A 21978-nucleotide genomic window follows, 5' to 3' on the forward strand; every position below is an offset into this window, starting at 1 on the left:
CAAGCCTACGTCTTGTACATCTACACCAAGAGTACTAGTGCCTGTCCATGTCAGATGCTACTCCACCTCTGGTACTACCTTACAGCTGTGTACCTTATTCAATCTTCGGCTATTACATGGGCAACCAAACTGGACTTGGACTTGCTCATTAAACACAATATTAATGTTGACTGCGCTTCGACTTCCGTCCAGCACAGGCAATGCCATGTACTACGTTAGCACTATATTCATGGTGACCATCGCTGCAGTAAAGTCTTGAGTCTAATTAATGTTCGATTATTCATCAGAAAAGTGGTTAGTCGCGTAGCACGTGATGCAGCGCGACGCGATTATGTACGAGAGAACGCGGTCGCTCTGCCACCACCGTTTACCTAACTTACCTCGTTCAAACAATTCTTCGGATATGCTTGATAGTTCCGAGGTTCCTCGCTGCGAAATTTTCTCCGATGCTACCAATGTTCGGGAAAGCCTACACTTCCACACATCACAACTTCCAACACCAGGTACACCGTTAGACGATGAAAAACCAAAGCGCCGTATACCACAGTCTGACGAAACACCTACGAAGAAGCCGAGACTGATGCTTGCAGAATCTAGCAATGATGCAATTGACGTTGTCGTCAAAAGACGAGGTTGTCGTCGTACAGTGTTTCGAATGTTGGACCTAGCTTCCATTAGCTATCCTGCTGAACCTCATCGGATGCTTTGTAGGTCAAATAACTTTATTCTGTATATCCATCTGAGAAATCCCTACAGTGCCATCTCGCAACATTCTTCAGTCATTTGTGTCCTCGCATACATCGGATGTTTTCAAATGTCATTCAAGAACAGAAGACTCTTTCGTTACACCCCCTTACGCCTGTGCATACTCCAATGGCATGACTTTCCTTTTTGAAATATTATTTCCATTAAATTTTTATACAGAAGCAAAACGTGGTGGTGTGCCCCTTCTTGCTGTTGCCACGGAGCAAGGGTCCATCCACATTCTCGATGCGACCAAACGGAAAGAATGGGATTGTGGTAGGTCTCAATCACGTCAATTCGGCACTGACCGATACTGACCTGAATCAAGAACCTGCACGAGTGACCCTCGAGCCCCATGACAATGGTATTTTTGACGTCAAATGGAATGCGGACGACACTCTTCTCGCTACGGCATCTGGAGACAAAAGCACGAGGATATCCTCTGTGGAGACGCAACAATTGCTTTCCATTCTTGATGGCCATACCAGCACTGTAAAATGCGTTGCGTGGGATCCAGCGCATCGAGACCTTTTGACTACGGGTGGCAGGGACGGCATGCTTTGCTTGTATGACCTGCGAGTCAACAACTTATCCGATCAAGATGAAATCCCCGCAAGAAGTGCTGTAATCACAATTACCGCTGCTCATGGACAGGATAAAGTTTCTGGAGGCAGACAAAAGATTCGACCTTTACCCAGAGGTATCACAAATATTCTTTACCCCGATGACCGACCTCACGGACTAGTCAGTAGCGGATCTTTTGATGGGTAAAGGTTCTACTTTTTTTTTACAAGTACATAGTTGATCAACCCTGCAGCATCTTAAACTACTGGGACCTTCGTCTTCCCTCGAACGAGTCATCAAAGCGCAGCCCCAAAAAACCATCACACAACCCGCTATTTTCTTCTATCATGGACCCGACTATATGTCATGGTGCTCGTTCTCGAGGTATCACAAGCATGTCTCAAGGATCAGGTCCCAGCGCAGGCCTCCTCTTTGCTCTCGGCGCCGATTCTCGCTTGTACATCTATTCTTACCCTACCCTGACCCCACTTCGCACTGAAACCCACCCAAACCTCCAAACGAACTCGTTCTATGTCCGCCTAGCTACTTCTCCATGTGGACGCTGGCTCGCAAGCGGCAGTACGAGCCGAGCTGGAAGCTTGTTCCTTTTTGACATCAGTAATGCAGGCAGGGTAGCGCCATCTTACGGCAAGAGGGCTGATGGACCAATTTCCCCAACAGTCCGTTTCCGTGGACAATCGGGTGAAATTGGAGCAGTCGACTGGGCAAAGGACATGGTTGCGAGTTGTGCTGATGACGGAACAGTACGAATCTGGAGGCCTGATTTGGAGGTGTATGAAAATTGTATCTCCAACTCGGAGGAACAAAAGTGGGATTGGTTTTGGTCCACCTAAATTCATTGACCTACACATCTTGACGTGGGTGTAGTAGTTGTCACTGAAGAAAAATCCTCACAATTAAACCTATGATATGGATAGTGTTGAGTTAAGCGTTTTGATGGCTTGCAGGGTGGTGACCTTATTGTTTGTGATTACATGCGTCTAATGAACTGATAAAATCATTCACGCGACACTGCAAAGAGACAAACGAGAGGCCAAGGGAGTTGTTGAAATGCTTGCTAACCAGCAGTAGTCAATATTGAGGAGCCTTAAGGACCAGGGGGTACAATAAGTTTGCTTGCCTACTCCCGAACTCTACCATCTAACAATATCAGGCCTTACTTTTTGTAGTAGCACGGGACCCTTAACCTTGAAGTGTGCGCTGGGGTAGGGTCTTTGCAAGATGGAATCCAAATCTATAGCGCAAATTATGGGACAAATACAATTATGCTTGCTGTACCAATGGGTATACCATTGTCCAAAGACGAGCAGAAGAAATATGCAGAGACTATGAAGATGTACGTGCACGAGGACGGCTACATGTTCTATTTTTTCTGTATTGCATTTACCAACCTGTCATTCGGACATGTCAATATCGTAAGAATGGGACACGGCGGATCACTAACCAGTCTAATCCTTCCTCTAGACCTGTCCCCTCTGTTGCACAACTTCCACGTACACTCCATGGTCTCGACGTCTCGCGACCTGCAAGACCAAGTTGTTCACTGATACCTTCAGGTTTCAGTGCTCCTTCGACGTCTTGCTTATTGCAGAATACAAGAAGTGGCACGCCGTTGAGTTCATCTTCCGAAAGCATGGTCAATAGTTCACTCCGTGACGTCGTCAACCGCGCATGATCCGAAGAATCGATGACGTATATGATGGCAGATGTATTTGGGAAATAACACCGCCAATATGGCCTTCGAGTACCAGTCAGGAATGGCTGACGAGAAAAAGTTGTACACACCGTATGCTAGACTGTCCTCCGAGGTCCCATACTTGAAACTTAATGTTTTTATACTGGATAGTATTGTCAATACAGATGAATGCAGTTTTTTTTCGAAACGCACCTGAACGGTCTCTACATTAAAGCCGATTGCTGGGTTGTTCTTCGTGAGCCCCAGACTCCACAAAGCCTATGAGGACATACTCACTCGGAATCGTAGAAACCACTTCTCCAATCTGCAAATTTATTTGGACCTCCACTGAATATTTTCAACACCGCTCACCTGTAGTCGGTACAGGATTGTCGTCTACGAAAATACCGGTCCATTTCAACCCGAATAACATCATATTTGCAAGTGGACATACCTTGCCGGCCGAATCGAGGCCGAGCATGAGTATACGGACATCTTGATCTTTGCTCCATCGTACCAGCGATGACAACGACGTGAAAAGGGAAGATATTGTAAGACCCATGAAATCAGTATGTGAGTTTGCTTTGTAGTAGTCGTACTAGTGTAAATAGTAAATGTACCATTTCTGGGGCGTTTAGCTGGCGACCTTGTCACGTGAGCGAGTGAAATCACCTCCATCCGGCTCTCGAGTTTATGTCTAGGTTTACCGATACCATCACTAGCCCTCGTGTCCTGTCCTGTGCAGCATGTCTGTAACAGACATAGGGCGTGCATCGCCCAAATCAGACAAAATATCCAGGTCCGCGGATTCTCATGTCAAGGATGCAGGTCAAGAACGCGTAAAGTCGAAGAAGAGGAAGCATAGAGAAGCTACTAGTGATGCGTTGCTCATGGCCACCCCAAAAGATCAAGCGACTTCTACGACACGAGACTCTCAGAGCATGAGTCATCCCTTATCTCCTTCAAGTACACCCTCCGCAGGAAATGTTGCATCCCAAAACGACCAATTAGCAAACTTAACTACAAGTGATACGGAGCGGAAAAAGAAGAGTAAGAGTTACTCAGGGGACGTGGCGCATGAGCAGTTGAAAGACAGAAGTGACGAGCGTAAGAAGGAGAAGAAGAAAAAGAAACTTAAGCACTCAGACGAAGGCAAACATGCTGAGGGCGCCGCACTTGATGAACAGGTCGCACATTTGAACGACACCAAGGTCCAAACACCAGAAGAGGCTGCTTCAGATAAACCACAACAGAAGAAGAAGAAGAGAAAGGCGGAGGAACATTTGGAGGAAACGCCTGATAGCAAACCGTTCAAAAGAAAGAAAGACCATCGTCCATCAGATTTTCCCTCCACAGATCCTAGTGTAGATGAGTCTCTGTCCAATCAAAGTCGGAAAGGTATGTCGCGAAATTTCCGTTTGTGTTTACTGAGCATAGAATGATTTACAGCGTTGTCGTATGCATATGCACGATTTGAGGATCCACCCAACTGGAAGTTCAATAAAGCCAAGCAGATATGGCTAATTAAAAGATTGTGGTCGGAAGAAATGGTGATGAGTTTCTCCTGTGAGTTTGCCGGTTGGCTGATCTTAGTTTTCCACTACAGATACCCGAGAAGTATTTTTCCCTAGTGACCAAATATCTCGCAGATGTGAAGGGGGGAATTCGAGACGTATGTTTTGGTTATCTTGTTGACAAAGAGTCTCATAATGCTCTTCTCTAGAACCTCATACAGATGTGCAATTCTGTAGTGGCCTCAGAGACACCGGATCCTGTGACTTCAGAGTCAGCTGTATTACCTACTGATCTTTCGGATGGAGGGTCCACTGTCACAACCAAAGTGATGAGAGCTCGTAGCTTACTGGGTGCTCTGTCAGATGTACAGTGAGATCAACTCACACGTTACGTGGTGCAGCTATTTGAACCATCAGTCCAAGGATTGCGGGCTTCATGTTACCCTGAGCAGACAGGCACACAACGCTAGCAAGAATGATGGCGATGACCGCCGCGGCATTGGCATTGGAATATGGATCATACTTAACAGTACTATGTCAACAACGATTAAGCCGAAACTGCGACAGTAGGTGCGACGGGCATGTCAATTGGATTGACAGGAATCCGTGGTGCTTTCACTTTCTTCGGCAGAGCCCCAGCAATGTGCTCAACAGCTCCGGTCATCAGCACAGCTTCCACCTTCATCTGAATCGTCTCCGTCTCGCTCAACTCGATAGGTCCCAAAAGGTCCTCAAAGCTCTTCCGAACCACCTGAACTACATTAACGTCAACCAAAGCCATGTCCCCATCATGCAACGTCTGTGGTTGTCCAGCCGTGTTGATCTGAGCGTTACTCCAGATGGGCTCGACACTTTCCTTGCCTATACCAACATTGGCACGCCCACCTAACTTTGCCCAATCGCTGATCCGGTTGATTTTGAGCTCCGTGAACACTGTGTCCATTGCAGTAATCAAGCCATCAATTTGCTCTGCGGTGTGGCGGGGAGTGACAGTGACCCGAAGGCGCTCTTCACCAACAGCAACGGTGGGGAAATTGATTGCCTGAACGTAGATGCCATGTTCGCAAAGAAGTTTGTCGCTGGCTACTTTTGCGAGACCTGCATCACCAACCAAGACTGGGACGATATGAGAAGGACCAGGGACGACAGGTATGTCTAGAGCAGCGAAACGTTCCTTGACAGTGCGAACATTAACCTGTTTTAATGCTCGATCACCAACGTGGTGCTTCTGGTAAATGACGGAAGCTCGAGCACCAGCGACTGTAGCGGGAGGTAGTGAGGTAGTGAAAATGAAACCAGGTGCGTATGAACGAATCATATCGATGAAATTGCGAGACCCCGCGACGTATCCTCCAACAGTGCCATATGCCTTGCCCAGTGTACCTGCCAACCGTAAGCCGAGCCGGTCAGATAGATATGCATGATAATGACTAACCAGTAATCATGTCAATACGATCCATCACGCTATCCTTGATCGGCTCGAAAGTTTGGCCGGCCATCTGGTGGGATTCCCAATCGAGATGCTCAGCAACGCCAGCACCGCGGGGCCCGTAAAGTCCGACAGCGTGGACTTCATCAAGGAAAGTTAGGGCGCCGTACTTCTTAGCCAGATCACAAATCTCCTTGATAGGCCCGATGCTACCACACATCGAGTAAACACTCTCAAATGCAATAATTTTAGGAGTGTCCTTCGGATACTTCTTAAGTTTGGCCTCGAGGTCGTCCAAATCGTTGTGTTTAAAAATTTCCTTCTTCGCACCGGAGTGCCGAATGCCCTGTATCATGGATGCGTGGTTGGAAGCGTCTGAGAAGTAAACACAACCAGGAAGTTTGGAACCGAGGGTAGATAAAGTTGCATCATTGGCGACATAGCAAGACGAAAATACGAGCGCGGACTCCTTGCGATGAAGGGTAGCAAGCTCACGTTCGAGACCGAGATGCATAGCACTATTTCCAGCTATGTTTCTAGTGCCTCCAGCGCCTGCACCATATTTGTCCAATGCCCGACTGCATGAGAAAAAACGTTAGCTTACGACAAAATCATATGACTACAGAGGCTATACGTACTGCATGGTTTCAAGGACGACAGGATTATTTCCCATTCCCAAATAGTCGTTAGCGCACCAAACTTGGACTTCTTCTTTGACGCTCGCAGTGTGCGCAATTGGAAATTTGGTTGCAAGCCGGTTGATGTTGTTGAAGTAGCGGTAGGACTGATCCTTGTGCTTCTTCTCGAGCTCGGCCGCATAAAACTTGTCATATTTGTACGCATCTGGAGTGGCAGGAGTAGTCTGGGTTTCTGTCACTTCAGACAATTTGACGGGTTGTTCCTTTGCAGCAGCAGCCTTATGGAAAGGGCATCCGGCAGCAGCGGCCCTCTGGGCCGTGCTTGGGACTTCCTTTTTGGCTTCAGGTGCCTTCGTAGTAGATGCGGCAGCAAGATCATCCGCCATGCGAGCAGCAGCCCGAGCAGCGGAAGCGTGAGGACATTTGGAAATATCCGCTTCGGAAACACTGGTTCCCGGGAAGATACCTTTGCTGTGGTGAATGTTTTGGACGTCGGCCTGACCAGCAACACTGGCGTAACCTGCGACCATTTGGGTAGATCGCATCACTAGGGCCGGACCCATGATGGGACAACTGGCAGCTCGTTCAGTGAGCTGAGAGATCGAGGGGAATCTAGGGGAAATGGCGCTGCCGAGGGCGCGAAGGGTTGAAGTCTTCGTCCCACCCAAAAACGGGCAGGAACTCTTGAAACGAGCTAGCGAAGAAAACTTTTCCATGTTCAAGTACTGGGAGGAGCTCTTGAAAAAGCTCGAAGAATATATAGTCAAATCTGAAACAGTAACACCAACGATTAGTGACTCAGATGATGGAGACTAGCACAGATATGTAGGCTTACAAGCAGACCGTGGTGAGCGTAAACCGGGACAATATGGGATATCGGGGATTTGAAACTTTGAGCAAAGGTTATATCGGAAATTAGGAAAGCGCCCATTGGCTGATGAGAATCACGTGGCTGTTCCCCTTCTGAGAGCGGTCCGAATAATATTGCAACGTGGAAATCATTCTCTGCCAGTGCACACTGCACTCACACTGAGACAATCAAAAATGATCTAGAGTCGGCGGCCTGCTCAAATTGGAGGATAAATATTTACTACGGCGCTTGTCCCCTCGTCACACCGCTTTGAATTGATTTTGCTTTGCCTCGTACGATGTTGCTCAAGATAAGTATGGGTCAAGTTAAATTTGTGGTCCAAACCATGCACTTGTCGTCAGTATCCCCAATTGGCATACCCCAATGGCGCTCGATTCGTTCCTCGGTCAGCTGTGGCGTGCACGTGTCAGTCTGTTACCGTGGACAAAATCAACACAGCTTTTCAGTGATGTGGGTGCCGGGGATAAATATGTCTCAGAATGTATCGCATCTGTTCATAAAACTTTTCTGACCATGTCTCAGGTATTCACCGCAATGTAACCTAAGTAACTACTTGAGCCTACTTAACCCCGCAAAGATGACAGGCACCCTTCAAGCACGTCCATAGCTATATCCACCTCTTCCTTAGTCACATTTAGAGAGGGCACCAGACGTACGGCATCTTTTCCAGCAGTCAGCAGGAACACTCCACGCTCCCGTGCTAGTTGCACTACTTCTCCAGGATGTGACACATCATTGAATCCAAGGCCTCGAATGAAACCACGACCGCGCACGTGAGGCTGTATTATTGCTGAGAACCACTTCGGCAAAACTTCGAGCCGGCCATTCATGTACCCGCTCATCTCCTTCATATGAGCGACAAATACACGATCACTTAGGCGGTTCAGAACGTGATGTCCAACTGCACACGCCGTGGGTGACCCTCCAAATGTTGTCCCATGAGTGCCTGCCAGTGCCTGTCAGTTCCTGTGGGCAACTCTCATGACTTGTCATTCTTACCTGCTGTCATTGTAGATGCTATCGTATCACGAAGTAATACGGCACCAATTGGATAACCGTTGGCTAGCGGTTTCGCCATCGTGATGACATCAGGATGGCAATCAATCGGTAACGCCGAATGTGCCCAAAGATTCCCTGACCTGTACAGGCCGCACTGCAATGCAATCTTATCAGAAGGCAGTGTGCGACGATGTTACCAAGTAAAAACAAACTTGAATCTCATCAAAGATCAACACTGCTCCTGTCTCGTCACAGCGTTTTCGCAGAGCTCTCAACCATTCTTCTGTTGCGGCAGTGGCGCCTCCCTCTCCCTGTATAGGCTCGACAATAACCGCACAGGTATCATCAGTGACGAGCCTATGCAGGCATTCCAGATCATTGAGCTTGCCAACGCTGACCCCAGGTATCAGCGGTCGAAAGGGCATCTGGTATTTCTCCGTTGAAGTGACACTCAGAGCACCCATACTTCGACCATGGAAAGAGTTTTCAAAGCACACGATACCCATTTTAGGACACGATGGGTCGTCAACTTTTCCACCAGTGGCAGTAGCCCAGCGGTCCTTTCCAACTTTACGAGCTATCTTCAGAGCACCTTCATTCGCTTCGGTGCCTGAGTTGGAGAAGAAAACCTTGGCCCCTTGCTTAGCGGCTGAAGAAGATGGAGAGGTGCCGCCAGCAGCGTAGCCTAGTCCACCTTCTTTGTTAGTGAGCGTCACCAGAAGCTCCGCTAGCTTTGGCGCCCATTCGTTGTAGTATACATTTGAGGTATGGAGAAGGGTTGACGACTGCTGCTGAAGCACCTATGATGTTATAGTGTAAGTTCCCATTACAATGTACGCTCTGATCCATAATGAAAAAGAAAGTTTGAAATGTAGAAATTACTCACCTCTGAGACACCTGGGTCCGCATGTCCCAATGCGTTCACTGCGATGCCTGCGCTGAAATCAAGAAATTTTCGGCCATCTGCATCCCAGACCCAGCTACCACGTCCATGCGAGAGTACGAACGGAGGACGTGCGTAGACAGGAAGGAGGTATTCATCCCCGAGCGCTATAGTGTTCTTGGTCGCAGCAGATTGTGTATTTACAGAAAAGTCATATATAGACTTCAAGTAGCGTGTGCTGGGGGATGTGGGAAGCTACATCTCTTTACATTTGTAAACAGAAGTTACAAAACATAGGCTGGCGCACCTCAGATACAACATTTGAAGCATATCGCCTGGGTGCTACTAATGGGGTTGCACTGGAGCCTCGAGCCAAAATTTGCAGCCGGGTAGCTGGAAGAGGATGAGCCAGACGCGCAGTAGAATGCATGGATGCCTGCAATCAAGTTGGATCAACTCTTGGGGTAATGGATTTGTAGAAAAGATAGCAGCAAAGCAACCACTCGAATTATTTGTTGAGCGGTCTTATATGGGTCGCAAGTCCGACTCTGACAGCAGTACCAGTCCAGCACAATTATAATTTATGACACAGGAACCGGTTGTAATTCCGGGTCATAGGGCTAGCAATCGAGCCACTAGCATTACAACAGCACTCGAAAAAGAACACTAATCACCATGCATAATGATCGCAGCCCAAATTTTGTACAAATTGTAATACAAAGCAGAGGCAAAGTGGGCAAAAGCTTCACAAAATAGATTTCAGAATAGGAGTCTGCTAGCGCTGCATCTTAATCTCGGGAGCGACTGCGTCCCGTGCTTACAGACATGGACGAATTCGAAGAAGCTGAACGACCACGTCCTGTGGGTCGCGGTGATCGAGAGCCATTTCTTCCACGATCTTGGTCACTTTCATTACGGGGAGGTGGTGGTGAGAGCTCGCGGTCTTTGCGAGGTGGAGATTCTGACCTATCCCACCCACGTCGGCGGGGTGGTGTTTCTGAGCGATCGCGACCACGGCGAGGAAGTGATTCTGAACGCTCACGTGGGCGGCGGGGAACTACCGGAGGTGGTGTTACAGACCCAGAATGCCGATAGTCTGCTCGGTCGGGCGAACGAGACCTTTTGGAATGCAAAGGAGACGGAGAGCACCGACGAGGCGGAAGAGACCGAGAAGGTGACCTGCGGCGTCGAATATCTCTTTCACGTCGCGGGCTTCGGCTCCTGCGGTCACGTTCTCCACGATAGTCTCTTGGTCGATCCCTGAATGCAGGAACGGGAGGAGGGGGCATTTTCTCTTTCCTTCGGCCGACCTCTTCTTTCTCTCTCCTTATCCTATCTTCTTCCCTCCGACGCAAGCGATCGCGTTCCCTCTTTTCTGCCTCCCACTTCTGCTTTTGCTCCAACCATCTTGACTTGTCTTCTTCACGCTTCCTCTCGCGCTCCTCTCGCTCAACCATACGACGCATCTTGTTTTCTTCCTGCTTCTCTCGGTCAAATGCATCGCCCTCCGTGTAGTTACTTCTCGTGCCCAGTGCTCGGGCCATTCTGTCGAGTTCAGTCTTTTTAGCAGCTGCAATACCATGCGTGTCAGATGGTTTTAATTTTTTCGCGGATGGAGCGAGTGACGCCAAATCCTTGTTCAAAGTTGTGCGAAGTTCGTCAACTCGCGTTTCAATAGTTGCTTCATCCAGACTGTTAAAATGACAGTCAGAGAGCTGCTAATGCAAATATTCAAGTCTGCGCACCCATCGTCCTCTAGCTGTAGTTGCAGCTCCAGACATTTGACTTCAACCTTCCTCTTTCTCTCGTGTTCTAGAATAGCTTCGTCCGGTTCCTTATGCTTTGGGGGAGCTACGTCCCAGGCAGCAGCTCGATCTGCGGCCGTCTCGTGCACACGAAGTGCCGAGAGGTTACGCATGACATAGCCATTTGTGCCGCTGTGATATGTAATCAACACGATGAATTCGACAATGACCGAAAGCAACACACCTTCCACGGGGAGTGGTTAATCCGATACCGTTGTACATGACGTTCGGGAGAATATGAAGATGACGATGAACTGGTTCAGTGTCACAAATAGAATCGGAGTTTTAAACTGTAGTCTAGCCGGTCCACGGCATTTGTCATTGCTCTGGACGCGTTGTGGTAGCGGCAGGCTGCCTCATAATATAATTACATTAGACCACACGCAAGCCCTTCTCCGTAATAATACATCCCTCTCCTTTCACCATTTCAGCGATCAACCTTCTCCGTAGGCAAGCAGGCGTCATGTCAGCTTCAATACCAGCTAGTACTTCATCTGCCTTCCTCCCACTTCCCCCGGCTAAGGATATACCTGTTACATTCACGGCGAGCTTGAAGAGTTGGTGAGTGAAAGGAAGTCTAATACACGCTACTGTCTAACCCTGATCACCCGAGCCAGGTGGGCTGCTGGGGACAAGCAGGGCAATGCGTCCGAAGAGCGGCTACTCAGGTATGCAACATACTCCCATGCATTGAAAGCATGCACATGACCTCATTGTAGGCGACTTCCGTTCTTTCAGCCAGAACGGATGGCTTCCTCAACCAATGACAGTCCCGTCATTGCACTCAGGGAGCGTGTGCAACTTGCGGCACCGAAGCACTTCCTAAACACCTTATCAATCAAATCCACGAATCCTTCGCCGACCGCACCACCCCCAGCCGTGGTCCTTCATGGATACGGTGCAGGTCTTGGTTTCTTCTTTCGTAATTTCCCCGCACTCGCGCAATGGGCGGGGCACCGCGGCACCGACGTATTCGCTGTGGACTGGCTGGGCATGGGCCGTTCCGCCCGCGTACCCTTCACCATCAAAGCAAAGCGAGATGACATCTCCGGGCGTGTAAATGAAGCCGAGTCCTTCTTCGTTGAATCGCTGGAGGAGTGGCGAATAAAGATGGGCCTCGAGAAGATGACGCTAATCGGACACTCGCTTGGCGCTTATTTCAGTGCTGTCTATGCATTGCGGTACCCCACCCGCGTGCACAAACTTATTCTTCTCTCTCCTGCTGGTGTTCCTCATGATCCGAATAATCTTACCGCGCCTTCGCGCGAACTAACTGATGAAGGTGACTCACGAAGTACGATATCAGCGAGTCACTCTGCGGTCGCTGCATCCACTGCGGGAGTTAGCAAGATACGAGAAGAGCAGAAAGCCATCAAGGAGAAGGAGAGTCGCTCAAGAAGACTCCTCACATACCTATGGGAGGAGGGCTGGAGTCCCTTCCAAGTTGTACGCTCGACCCTTTTCTGGAGTCCCATGCTTGTAGGAAAGGTGTGGAGTATGATACCGGCAAGCAGACTGGGATACTAACGTTTCTGCTCCATGCAGTATTCAAGTCGTCGTTTCTCCGGCTTGACGGAAGAGGAAACACGCGATATGCATGATTACATCTTAAATATAACACTTTCTAAGGGTTCGGGAGAGTATTGCATATGTAAGTTCTAGTCTTTCGTTTTCAGTCCCCCATTAATAGGCTTTCACCTAGCTCATATCCTTGCGCCCTACGCTCATGCTCGTATGCCGCTTGTCGATAGAATAGCTGCGCTTAAATTACCAGTAACCTTCATTTGTACGTGTTATTTTTAGCTTTGTTTTTGAGCGATCTCTCAACATTCTCTTAGACGGAGAACATGATTGGATGGACCCGCAAGGCGGACTGCAGTCTCTCGAGAATTTACGCAAAGCAGGTAATTATCGGAGCAGGATGTATAATATACCATACGCTGGTCACCACGGTAAGTTTTCTGTCTTGTATCTCTCCTTCAGCCATCCGATCTGGTTTATTCAGTGTACCTGGATAATCCCACGGCTGTTAACGAGCTTCTCGTCGCCGAACTTGACGATGCCGGGGAGCAACTATATCTCTTCGCCGCCTCGCGGTCATGATAATTTAATTACGCACCATAAGTTGGTTTATTAGTTGATGTCTATTTAGAAACACTTGTTCATTTTGGTACGTATATTTTAACGTATACACGATTTTGTATAGATTTTGTTCACTGGAAATCATGCAATGTTTAACTTTACCACAAATACAACGGTTTTCAAAGGGGCAGTGCGAATATCAAGCGACGACAAGGATCTCTGCGGCGCCTCACATCATAGGAGGTGTTCACGACGTTGAAGTACTATGCCCGAAGGAGTTCGGACTCGGAGGTTCTCTGTAAAGGCAGACACAGTCCACGCACTGTTTCCATCCATGCACATTCGGAGCAATGACGAAATAATTGAATCTGTTATATAAATCATCATGAAAACCTACAATTATTATTATATACTTAATCATAATGTTATGATGACTTCCGAGTGCGGCCCGTGATGAACTGACGAACTTCCCGCGCCTCAGTTCGTCCCAACTTCCAAGTTCATTCAGGTTGTAATTCTCCCGCAACACCGCGGCGTAGCACGGCGAACTTGACATTATATTATAACGGCTTCGCGTGTGATAGGTTGCAGTCATGCGACTCAAGACATCCGGGGATGAGGCTAGCAACACTACCCTACTTCCAGACTCGAAGCGCAGTATAAATGCACTTGGGAGCGCTGAGAAGGGGAAAGCAACCCTTGAGGCAGTTGATTCCAAGTCGTTGCAGTCACACATGCTATCCCTTAGTGGGCCTACATCATCTAGGTTCTCCAAACGTCGCGGATCGTCATGGGTCCTTTTTGTAATTTTCTCGGTTCTGTGCGTTCTGGTGTCACCAGTTAGGCGGTCGAGCATTTTCTCCCCAGCGTCTCATCTTGATTTCTCGAGGGCAGAACAAGTAGATATGCTAGCAGGCATGGACTTCACTGGAAATGGACGTACGACTGATATACTGTGGGATAAGTATAGTTTAATTATCAGAGGGCAGCGTGTTTTCATCCAGTGAGTAGCCTGCTCGATAGGCACTCAAGTCACATTTCATACATTTACGTCGCGCACCCAGCTCAGGAGAGTTTCACACATTTCGACTGCCTGTGCCTGGACTATGGCTTGATATTCTGCAGAAAGTAAAGGCTGGTGGATTTAACGCAATCAGTGTTTATTCCCACATGGCTCTGATCAATCCCTCTCCTGGCGTTGTCGACTTTAACGATTACCGTGCTCTAGAGCCCCTTTACGAGGCTGCGAAACAAACTGGCATATGGATTGTTCTCCGTCCGGGTATTATATTTTGTATCTTGAAGGGATTCATGCTAATGAGGATTAGGGCCTTATATCAATGCGGAGACGACTGCAGGAGGTATTGCACACTGGATAACATCAGAAGTTGCAGGCGAAATGCGGACAAACGCGACAGACTGGCACGCAGCTTGGCAGGACTACGTACAAGGTATCATTACCGAAACTGCTCCTTACCAAGTGACCCAAGGCGGACCGGTAATAGGCAAGCCGGCCTTGATCATGCTTTACATTAACTTGTCTGATAGTCGCTTCATTTGCAGCAATTCAAATCGGTGAGTGGCCATCACATTTGGCATGCCCATTGGATTGAATTGAGCTTAATTGCGACGTAAAGACAACGAATACTCTCAGGAACCAGCCACGCATGCAGAATACTTTCGCAAGCTGGAGGCTGTCTATTTGAACTCCAGTATTGTTGTCCCGTTGACCGCTAACGACCCGGGAGAAGGATGGGCGTGGGTCAATGGAACGGTGAGTTCAATAATTTGCAGATAACTGTTATATTGAGTTGTACGACGTGTAGGGTGCCGTGAATATCTATGGGCAAGTCCATCCATAAGACAATTGGGCCCGTGTTGACGTGATTATTGTCCTCAAGTATGGATTCCTACCCACAAGGATTTGACTGTTCCAACCCAGATGTCTGGAGCCCGGTCATTACGGACTATTATAGCTATCATATGGGTATGTGGTTTATACTGGTAGCTCTTACTTCTGATACTAAGTCAGCATTCAGCTGTTGACCCTGGACAACCTTGGTATTTCCCAGAGTTCCAGGGTGGTTCTTTTGACGCTTGGGGTCCGACGGCACCGGGTAAATTATCAGTTACGTCTTAGTTACGCCTTCGCATGACCTTCCTATCAGGGTACGATCAATGCCGCATACTCACGGGAGTCGATTTTGAGAATGTCTTCAATCTTCATCTTTGGGCGTCCAACGCAAAACTAATCAACTACTACATGCTATACGGGCAAGCCTTCCATTACTGTTCTTGGTTCGAAACTCAACATGCTTATAGAGGAACCTCGTGGGGTGCTCTTCCTTTCCCCGGAGTTTACAGTGAGATTCTACCTTTCTAATAATACTACTGCTAACTTATCGACTCATAGCTTCGTACGATTACGGGAGTGCTATTGCAGAGAACAGAGAACTGACTGTCAAGTATCCGGAACTTAAGCGTCAGGGTCTCTTCTTGCGAAGCTCCCCAGATTTCTATAAGACGGACTGGGTTGGAAACAGTACTGGCGGCATGGTGTCTGTCTCTAATCCGGCTGCCTTTGTAACTCTGTTAAGGAACCCCGATTCAGCGGCGTCATTCTACATCGCAAGACAAAGCAATTCCACAACAACGTGAGCTCATTATGCCGTCACGTTGACACGGGTTTTTACAATTCCGTTAGGGATGTAACCACTTTCAAGCTGAATGTTACTACTTCTGCTGGAAACTTTGAGGTTCCCCGTTTCACATCTGGCATCACACTCGGGGGGAGACAATCAAAAATTATTGTCACCGATTACCCATTTGGCTCGTCATCGAAGGTTCTCTATTCTACAGCGCAGGTTCTTTTTGCTGGCCAGATTGGTGGAAGAGATGTACTGTTCCTCTACGGCGACCCTACATATGAGTCAGAAGTTGCTCTGACATTGAGTGGTACGCCTCGCATACAAGGGGCAGAACTCCCTTCAGTATCCTCTAATGGCGTCACTACCGTCACTTTCCTTCCGGGCATTCAAGGACTGATCACGATTTGGGATTCCAGTGAGCAGCTCGTCCTCTATAGTGATACCAACACCGCTGGAACCTTTTGGTCGCCCGAAATCCCTGCCAATGATTCCGTCGAGTTTGCCAACTATTGGCAGTTTGGCACGAATTCCTCTATCTTGGTCGGAGGTCCTTATTTAGTTCGTAATGCTACAATGAGTGGATCGACGCTCGCCCTTCGTGGCGACTTGAACGATAGCGTTCAACTTACAGTCATCGCGCCTGATGATGTGAAGACAGTTACATGGAACGGAATTCCTATCTCATCTGATGTTACCGCGGTCTTGAATTTGACCGCCCAAGGAGGCTTTGTTGCACAACTAAAGCCCTCATCCATGGTGCTTGGTTTTGCTCCACCCGCGCTTACAAATTGGAGATATGCAGACAGTTTACCAGAAATTCGCAGCGGATTTTCTGATGCCAACTGGACTCTTGCTAATCATACCACCACGAACATACCATTCAAGCCTTACTATGGCGACGGGAGGGTTCTCTATGGTTGTGACTATGAATAGTCAGTCATCGGTTGATCTGCGTCATTTACTATAGCTCACTGATTGACAGCTGCGAGAACATTGTACTTTGGCGTGGGCACTTCAATGCCACAGACAATACACAATCCGTCAACTTTTCCATCAATGGTGGCGAAGGTGGGTCTCAAGGAGCGAAAGATTTCTGAATGCTGATTACGTCAACTAGCTTTCGCTGCTACTGTTTGGGTGAACGATGTGTTCTTGAACACATCCTATGGAAAGTAAATCATCATGGATATGATCTGAGGGTGTTACTCACCCCAGCTACATAGCTCCACAAACAATCAAAATATTCTGGAAGAAACGGATGATAAATTCTACTTCCCTCCGGAATCTTTGTTTTACGAGCGAGAGAACATCATCACTATCCTTCAGGTGGGATCTCATGTTTTAAGCCATCGTCGTCACTGACGACAGAATTAGGATAATATGGGCCTCAATGAGTCGGGCTGTAAGCCACACGTTGAACCCAGACCGAAGTGATTCTGATGTTGATAACAATTTTAGCTGTTGTTGATGAAGAGAAATCCCCCCGTGGCGTCCGTGGTTTTATGCTCAATACTGGAGACTTTGGTGAATGGAAGGTTCAGGGTAAAGTTGGCGGATACACCAAGTGCGTTTTCCTTTTTCTGGCTTGTTTACCTCGTCAGCTCAGGATGCCACAGTTATCTCGACAAGGTGCGAGGGGTGCTGAATGAAGGAGGTCTTCATGGTGAACGCATGGGCTGGCACTTACCTGGGTTTGATACCTCTTCTTGGGCACTGAGAGACCTCTCTGAGGGTCTGCCCAACGCCACCGCCGGTGTTGGGTTCTTTGTTACGACGTTCAACTTAAGCATCCCAGATGGATTTGATGTTCCAATGTCCTTTATGTTTGATGACACCTCTCAGCCGTATCGATCCCAATTATACGTCAACGGATGGATGATGGGTAAGAGGGTGTCCAACCTTGGGTATGCTTGGTACAATGTGTCATACAAACCGGGCTGATAGCAAGGCACAGGCCCCAGTATAAGTTCCCTGTCCAGCAAGGTATTCTGGACTACAATGGCACAAAGTACGATCCTTGATGTGACCATGAGATGATTACTGACTTCGTTATAGTACTGTTGCTGTCGCACTATGGGCTATGGAACCGAAAGCTGTCAGTCCAACTTTGCAGCTCACCATCGAAGGTGTTTACGAAGGCGGTGTCGGCGGCATTGAGACTAATAATCCTCCTTGGTCGCCTGAAGGACGGTCATAAGTCTAGAACCCTCGGACAAGACGTTCCACTGTTATAATTACCATGTATCTTTGACACAGTAAGACCCTTGATGTTCTGAGTCAAAAAATAAATAGACACCAGCTCCCAATAAACTATGATCTATCCGAGAACTCGAAAATAGAATGAAATTCCCTTATGTCATATGGAGATGCCATGATAATGTGTGCTTCGGACTTCTTTATAGACCATCTCGAGTTGGATACTAGTCATGTATCAGAATACGCCATAACATGTTCTAGCACCCTGGGTAATAATTTATTGAATGAGTTAACGAGGTCGTACAGGAGCTTAGTCAACAGCTTTACAATTCAATAGAGGTAAACAACTTCCACCGGGCGAGTCAGGCTGGGCTAATACTACCGTACGTACAACCAGGCTGGCTACCGCAGGCCGTATTATGTGCATGTACCACGAGCTAGCATTTGAGACTAACGTTAGACGAACAGATTCAAGCTGTTTGTTCGGTGGGATCCACGTGCAGGTCAAACCATTGGGGTCATTCGGGCCATTCTTATAAGACGCGTACATCAGTGAACTGGCGGAAAGATGAGAAGATCATATATAATAATATATAGTACATAATCACAAACATCATCATAATTCTGTTATCGATCGTCACATTGTGATGTTTGACCTTGTACAGGAAAGAACAGTCCCTAAAATTCCTACACCAGTTGATGCTCGGGAGAACACCCATACATCGTTCGAACTTCAACTTGAAGGGAAAGTGGAGCAAGAGGTGATGATCAAGCTAGATGAAACGCAATTGGTGCATCAGAAGTGAGTCTCACGATGTCAAAGCCAGGCATGAGAATCATAACCTTCCCGATGACGATAATATGTGTACCAAGTGAGCAACGATAAATTCCTTATTTTACTCAGAATTCTGACAACAAAACGTTTACCAAGTGCGCGAGAACGAATTCATGTCCTCCTGTAAATTTTGATGCCGCCTTCTTCAAATAGTCAATGTTTGTCCGTTATACAATCAATTGCGAATCAGTATACAAAAGCTTTACTCGTCCGTAGCCATGCAACATTCTGTGAGTATCGAACAAGAATAAATGTATGCCCTACTGTGAATATTGTCTCGACTTTCTTCAGATACCTAATGTTTGTCGGCTAGATATCATTTGCGGATGTGGGCCATTCATCGTGAATTACTCATTTTCAAGGGAACCTGGAACGAATTCTGATAGACAAACTAGATGTATTACAACCACCACGTCAGAAAATGTACTCATCGAGTCAGTGACAATCAACCGTTGTCTTGAATGAAATTTTAACGCATTTTTCTTAGATTATCTAACGATTGCCTGCTTTACATTGATTGGGAATTCGTGGGAAGAAGCGCTACCCGGGCCCACCAGCCAGATGTGTTCAGTGAGCGAGCGACAATCAACTTATATTTAACTTTCCACGGGACCTTCTTCGAGTCTCTACTGGCTGGAAGCTGTACTCCACTTGTACTGCTTCCCAAGGGTTGGCAGCTTGGCACCGATGTTGCATATTTATAGTATAGTATCTTAGCTCGGTGCTTGAAAATATATCCTGACTAGTCCTTATATCGTGAGCTTGGCTTACATATCGGCATGTTCAATAATTACTGTTACTTCGCACATATACACTTTCTGCGCTGCAAGCGGAGTAATGGGCAAAAAATTCAGTCACTTCGTACATAAGAACCTTCTTCCATTCGAACAGAACGGTTGAAGAAAATATGGATATCAGTATTTTTTTCGCTACATTGTATCACTGCGCGCCTTCACACTTTCCGTCTGTGGTGGGAGCGATAAGTAGAAATTTCTGTTACCTCACATGCACCCATTTCGTTTCTCGAGTGGGATAGTAAGTAGGAAATACATATATTACCAATGTCATGCTGCATTTCCCAGGTTCGACTTCTGACAATTCAAGAACGAAGATCCAAACCTCTTGCTGTGCTTGCATAATTTACAACACAAGCATGATGTGCAAATAGTATCACATATCCCAGAGTTTCACAATGAGCAGGTATGATTCAATGATGGCATTAGAATTGCAGGGTACCACTGTAAACTACTAATACTACATCATATGAATGCTATATAACAAACACGAGAAATGAATTATTCTGAATCGAAAAGGGCATCATCTACTTGTGCCCTTTGTCTTGCGAGAGCGTTTACTGACATTCTGGCCTTCACGCCATCGCTGAGTTCTGCACGGCGACTTGTTCCGAAGACTTTCCTGAAAAACGGAGATTAATGAAGGACAATTGTCGAGGGTGTAAGAAATGCACCTCGTCCACCATGCCAGGAGTCGCTTGACGTTTTGCTGCGCTGTTCGACCAGGGGGCCTTTCGAAGAAGTCTATGATGTTCTGCCAAAATGGTATGTAGTCGAAGTCGCCGTCAATCGAGCGCCATGAGTTCACAGAGGACAGAGCGAATCGCAACTTGTGTCATATTATCACTCTGCAAATAAATTAGAAGTTATTACTACTCACCTGACATGATACATAAGCGATCGAACGGGGTGTGACTGTATGCATCTTGATGATTTGCGCCACGTGTGTCTTGACTTTCTTTCCAAAATGTGAATCCTTATTAGCGCGTCGGTTGGCCTGGATCACATTGTCAGCGTCACCATCACCGGCGACCTCCCGTGCGGAAGAGGGTGATGTGAATATGGCTTTGAAGGCCTGCAAAAATGAGAACTTTGTTGAGCTACTCCGGAATGACTGACCTGAAGCAAAAGAGTGCTCTTGAATAGGCCCTTCTCCAGATCATTTTGATCTGCCGTGTATTGTTCATACAGGAATGCTGGCCAGGACATTTCTGTCACAACATAACCGTCTGCGCAATCCCTAATTCCTGTTCTGACGCTGGCAGATAGTTAGTGTCGCGTAAAATTTAAGTGGGATACTCACGTTGGGTTGTTCCAATCCAGCTCAGTCGGGCAAAGAAGTCTGCCACACGAGTCGTTGACGAATCCACGGCAGTATTTGTCGTCGGGATTGACCGGGGGGTTGGGCTTAAATTCGCGATTGACCCAATTGGCAACCAGGCTCTTGAGCTTTGAGGTGTCATCCCCTCGACCACTATCGGCCCCCTGCCTAAGCTAAACAACGACTCAGCAGAAGGTAAATGGTTTGTGCGGGTAAAGAATACCTTTTTAAGCATGTGCGAGTACTCATCGTACTCCAAGTCTGAAGCCCTGGAGTGAAGCCACGGGAGAGCGTGGGTGAGGGAGATGAAACTGGTTTGCAAACATTCCTGACTATGATGACGAACCAGTAATCAGCGATCGCGAGGCACAAGCAAAAGAAATACTCACTCGAGAGTTACATTTTCGTCCTCGCCGTCCAAATCGCACCTCCTATCGTTTTCGCCTATTAAGTCTTCAATGTTGTCAAATAACGTGACGATGCGTCTGATGGCCCTTCCTTTCGACATGTAGTAGTTGATTTCCCTGAAATTCATAGTGAACGAACTGAAATAGGTGTAAATAGCATTCATACCTTTGTTTGACCGCATGCCCCGACTCCAGCACCTGTAGCTTTTCCTCTAAGGCAGCAATTTTCTGCCTCTGATGAGCAGTCTCAGACGTCGCCACTGCCAGTGACGCTTCCGGAGGTTGGGATGCGTCCTCTACCGCAGCCTGAGACATGAACTTCCACCGAAGAGAAGTGAAGAATTGAGTCTATCGAAGTGGGTTAGAGATGAGGGACAGGACTCGCCAGGTTGATCCTGCTCATGCTTTATATGATTGTCGTCCAGTAATGATTGGAAAAGGCAGCTGCCTAAAACGCATGGCTAATAATCCTTAAGTCAGTAGCAAATTTTATAAGCCGGAAATGGACATGTCAGGGTGAATAAAGCGCGTTGACGTTAAAACTGGACGCTG

General features: G+C 47.4%; 8 protein-coding genes across 8 annotated transcripts; 4 read left to right on the forward strand and 4 right to left on the reverse strand.

Annotated features, from left to right (window-relative positions):
* The first annotated feature begins 354 nt into the window (after positions 1 to 354).
* F5891DRAFT_1001850 (WD40 repeat-like protein) lies at positions 355 to 2514 on the forward strand. The gene is made up of 6 exons (XM_041360206.1): positions 355 to 707; positions 757 to 876; positions 925 to 1020; positions 1073 to 1511; positions 1562 to 2170; positions 2222 to 2514. The coding sequence occupies exons 1-5, from the start codon at positions 404 to 406 to the stop codon at positions 2160 to 2162; spliced, it is 1560 nt and encodes a 519-aa protein (XP_041233031.1). The 5' UTR covers positions 355 to 403; the 3' UTR covers positions 2163 to 2170; positions 2222 to 2514.
* A 39-nt stretch (positions 2515 to 2553) lies between these two features.
* Positions 2554 to 3661, reverse strand: F5891DRAFT_372992 (small monomeric GTPase). Its single transcript, XM_041371597.1, has 7 exons — positions 3459 to 3661; positions 3377 to 3400; positions 3302 to 3329; positions 3218 to 3246; positions 3115 to 3167; positions 2774 to 3067; positions 2554 to 2720 (listed from the first exon to the last, which is right to left on the reverse strand). The coding sequence occupies exons 1-7, from the start codon at positions 3564 to 3566 to the stop codon at positions 2693 to 2695; spliced, it is 564 nt and encodes a 187-aa protein (XP_041233032.1). The 5' UTR covers positions 3567 to 3661; the 3' UTR covers positions 2554 to 2692.
* Position 3662: 1 nt separating this feature from the next.
* F5891DRAFT_373045 (uncharacterized protein) lies at positions 3663 to 4979 on the forward strand. Its single transcript, XM_041371598.1, has 4 exons — positions 3663 to 4402; positions 4454 to 4554; positions 4611 to 4676; positions 4728 to 4979. The coding sequence occupies exons 1-4, from the start codon at positions 3751 to 3753 to the stop codon at positions 4890 to 4892; spliced, it is 984 nt and encodes a 327-aa protein (XP_041233033.1). The 5' UTR covers positions 3663 to 3750; the 3' UTR covers positions 4893 to 4979.
* Positions 4980 to 5065: 86 nt separating this feature from the next.
* Positions 5066 to 7301, reverse strand: F5891DRAFT_975153 (pyridoxal phosphate-dependent transferase; the record flags this gene model as incomplete). Its single annotated transcript, XM_041376488.1, has 3 exons — positions 5066 to 5901; positions 5954 to 6525; positions 6586 to 7301. 3 exons carry the CDS (start codon positions 7299 to 7301, stop codon positions 5066 to 5068), a joined length of 2124 nt encoding a protein of 707 aa, XP_041233034.1.
* Positions 7302 to 7920: 619 nt separating this feature from the next.
* F5891DRAFT_1169602 (pyridoxal phosphate-dependent transferase) lies at positions 7921 to 11454 on the reverse strand. The gene is made up of 8 exons (XM_041365489.1): positions 11328 to 11454; positions 11084 to 11275; positions 10160 to 11030; positions 9646 to 9774; positions 9342 to 9593; positions 8668 to 9255; positions 8456 to 8609; positions 7921 to 8402 (listed from the first exon to the last, which is right to left on the reverse strand). The coding sequence occupies exons 1-8, from the start codon at positions 11363 to 11365 to the stop codon at positions 8020 to 8022; spliced, it is 2607 nt and encodes an 868-aa protein (XP_041233035.1). The 5' UTR covers positions 11366 to 11454; the 3' UTR covers positions 7921 to 8019.
* Positions 11454 to 13411, forward strand: F5891DRAFT_1001865 (Alpha/Beta hydrolase protein). Its single transcript, XM_041360207.1, has 7 exons — positions 11454 to 11704; positions 11761 to 11811; positions 11863 to 12631; positions 12689 to 12794; positions 12846 to 12929; positions 12982 to 13095; positions 13149 to 13411. Exons 1-7 carry the CDS (start codon positions 11607 to 11609, stop codon positions 13244 to 13246), a joined length of 1320 nt encoding a protein of 439 aa, XP_041233036.1. The 5' UTR covers positions 11454 to 11606; the 3' UTR covers positions 13247 to 13411.
* Positions 13412 to 13700: 289 nt separating this feature from the next.
* Positions 13701 to 18184, forward strand: F5891DRAFT_1001867 (glycoside hydrolase family 35 protein). Its single transcript, XM_041360208.1, has 20 exons — positions 13701 to 14228; positions 14290 to 14507; positions 14554 to 14730; positions 14789 to 14800; positions 14863 to 14999; positions 15052 to 15071; positions 15127 to 15212; positions 15265 to 15342; positions 15394 to 15499; positions 15548 to 15588; positions 15639 to 15879; positions 15930 to 16805; positions 16856 to 16941; positions 16991 to 17045; positions 17097 to 17199; positions 17248 to 17275; positions 17332 to 17437; positions 17490 to 17777; positions 17828 to 17881; positions 17929 to 18184. Exons 1-20 carry the CDS (start codon positions 13819 to 13821, stop codon positions 18068 to 18070), a joined length of 3264 nt encoding a protein of 1087 aa, XP_041233037.1. The 5' UTR covers positions 13701 to 13818; the 3' UTR covers positions 18071 to 18184.
* A 2015-nt stretch (positions 18185 to 20199) lies between these two features.
* F5891DRAFT_939732 (uncharacterized protein) lies at positions 20200 to 21741 on the reverse strand (the record flags this gene model as incomplete). Its single annotated transcript, XM_041374242.1, has 8 exons — positions 20200 to 20320; positions 20373 to 20527; positions 20642 to 20773; positions 20818 to 20956; positions 21002 to 21192; positions 21243 to 21351; positions 21409 to 21543; positions 21593 to 21741. The coding sequence occupies 8 exons, from the start codon at positions 21739 to 21741 to the stop codon at positions 20200 to 20202; spliced, it is 1131 nt and encodes a 376-aa protein (XP_041233038.1).
* Between the last annotated feature and the right edge of the window lie 237 nt (positions 21742 to 21978).

Source organism: Suillus fuscotomentosus (assembly GCF_016647785.1).
Source record: "Suillus fuscotomentosus strain FC203 chromosome Unknown F5891scaffold_3, whole genome shotgun sequence".
Taxonomy (NCBI): domain Eukaryota; kingdom Fungi; phylum Basidiomycota; class Agaricomycetes; order Boletales; family Suillaceae; genus Suillus; species Suillus fuscotomentosus.

Bases quoted from the DNA above. Each gene is read 5' to 3' on its own strand.
- F5891DRAFT_1001850 (XM_041360206.1), top strand. From the start codon at position 404: ATGCTTGATAGTTCCGAGGTTCCTCGCTGCGAAATTTTCTCCGATGCT. The intron at 877-924 runs GCATGACTTTCC...ATTTTTATACAG, and splicing joins CGCCTGTGCATACTCCAATG to AAGCAAAACGTGGTGGTGTG. The intron at 1,512-1,561 runs GTAAAGGTTCTA...TCAACCCTGCAG, and splicing joins AGTAGCGGATCTTTTGATGG to CATCTTAAACTACTGGGACC.
- F5891DRAFT_372992 (XM_041371597.1), bottom strand. From the start codon at position 3,566: ATGGGTCTTACAATATCTTCCCTTTTCACGTCGTTGTCATCGCTGGTA. The intron at 3,401-3,458 runs GTATGTCCACTT...GTATTTTCGTAG, and splicing joins GCCTCGATTCGGCCGGCAAG to ACGACAATCCTGTACCGACT. The intron at 3,330-3,376 runs GTGAGCGGTGTT...ATAAATTTGCAG, and splicing joins CAATCCTGTACCGACTACAG to ATTGGAGAAGTGGTTTCTAC.
- F5891DRAFT_373045 (XM_041371598.1), top strand. From the start codon at position 3,751: ATGTCTGTAACAGACATAGGGCGTGCATCGCCCAAATCAGACAAAATA. The intron at 4,403-4,453 runs GTATGTCGCGAA...AATGATTTACAG, and splicing joins GTCCAATCAAAGTCGGAAAG to CGTTGTCGTATGCATATGCA. The intron at 4,555-4,610 runs GTGATGAGTTTC...TTTCCACTACAG, and splicing joins GATTGTGGTCGGAAGAAATG to ATACCCGAGAAGTATTTTTC.
- F5891DRAFT_1169602 (XM_041365489.1), bottom strand. From the start codon at position 11,365: ATGTACAACGGTATCGGATTAACCACTCCCCGTGGAAG. The intron at 11,276-11,327 runs GTGTGTTGCTTT...TACATATCACAG, and splicing joins TTAACCACTCCCCGTGGAAG to CGGCACAAATGGCTATGTCA. The intron at 9,775-10,159 runs GTAAGCACGGGA...ACTTGATTGCAG, and splicing joins CTTCGAATTCGTCCATGTCT to GCATCCATGCATTCTACTGC.
- F5891DRAFT_1001865 (XM_041360207.1), top strand. From the start codon at position 11,607: ATGTCAGCTTCAATACCAGCTAGTACTTCATCTGCCTTCCTCCCACTT. The intron at 11,705-11,760 runs GTGAGTGAAAGG...CACCCGAGCCAG, and splicing joins ACGGCGAGCTTGAAGAGTTG to GTGGGCTGCTGGGGACAAGC. The intron at 12,795-12,845 runs GTAAGTTCTAGT...GCTTTCACCTAG, and splicing joins TTCGGGAGAGTATTGCATAT to CTCATATCCTTGCGCCCTAC.
- F5891DRAFT_1001867 (XM_041360208.1), top strand. From the start codon at position 13,819: ATGCGACTCAAGACATCCGGGGATGAGGCTAGCAACACTACCCTACTT. The intron at 15,072-15,126 runs GCAAGTCCATCC...ATTGTCCTCAAG, and splicing joins GGTGCCGTGAATATCTATGG to TATGGATTCCTACCCACAAG. The intron at 17,438-17,489 runs GTGCGTTTTCCT...AGGATGCCACAG, and splicing joins AAAGTTGGCGGATACACCAA to TTATCTCGACAAGGTGCGAG.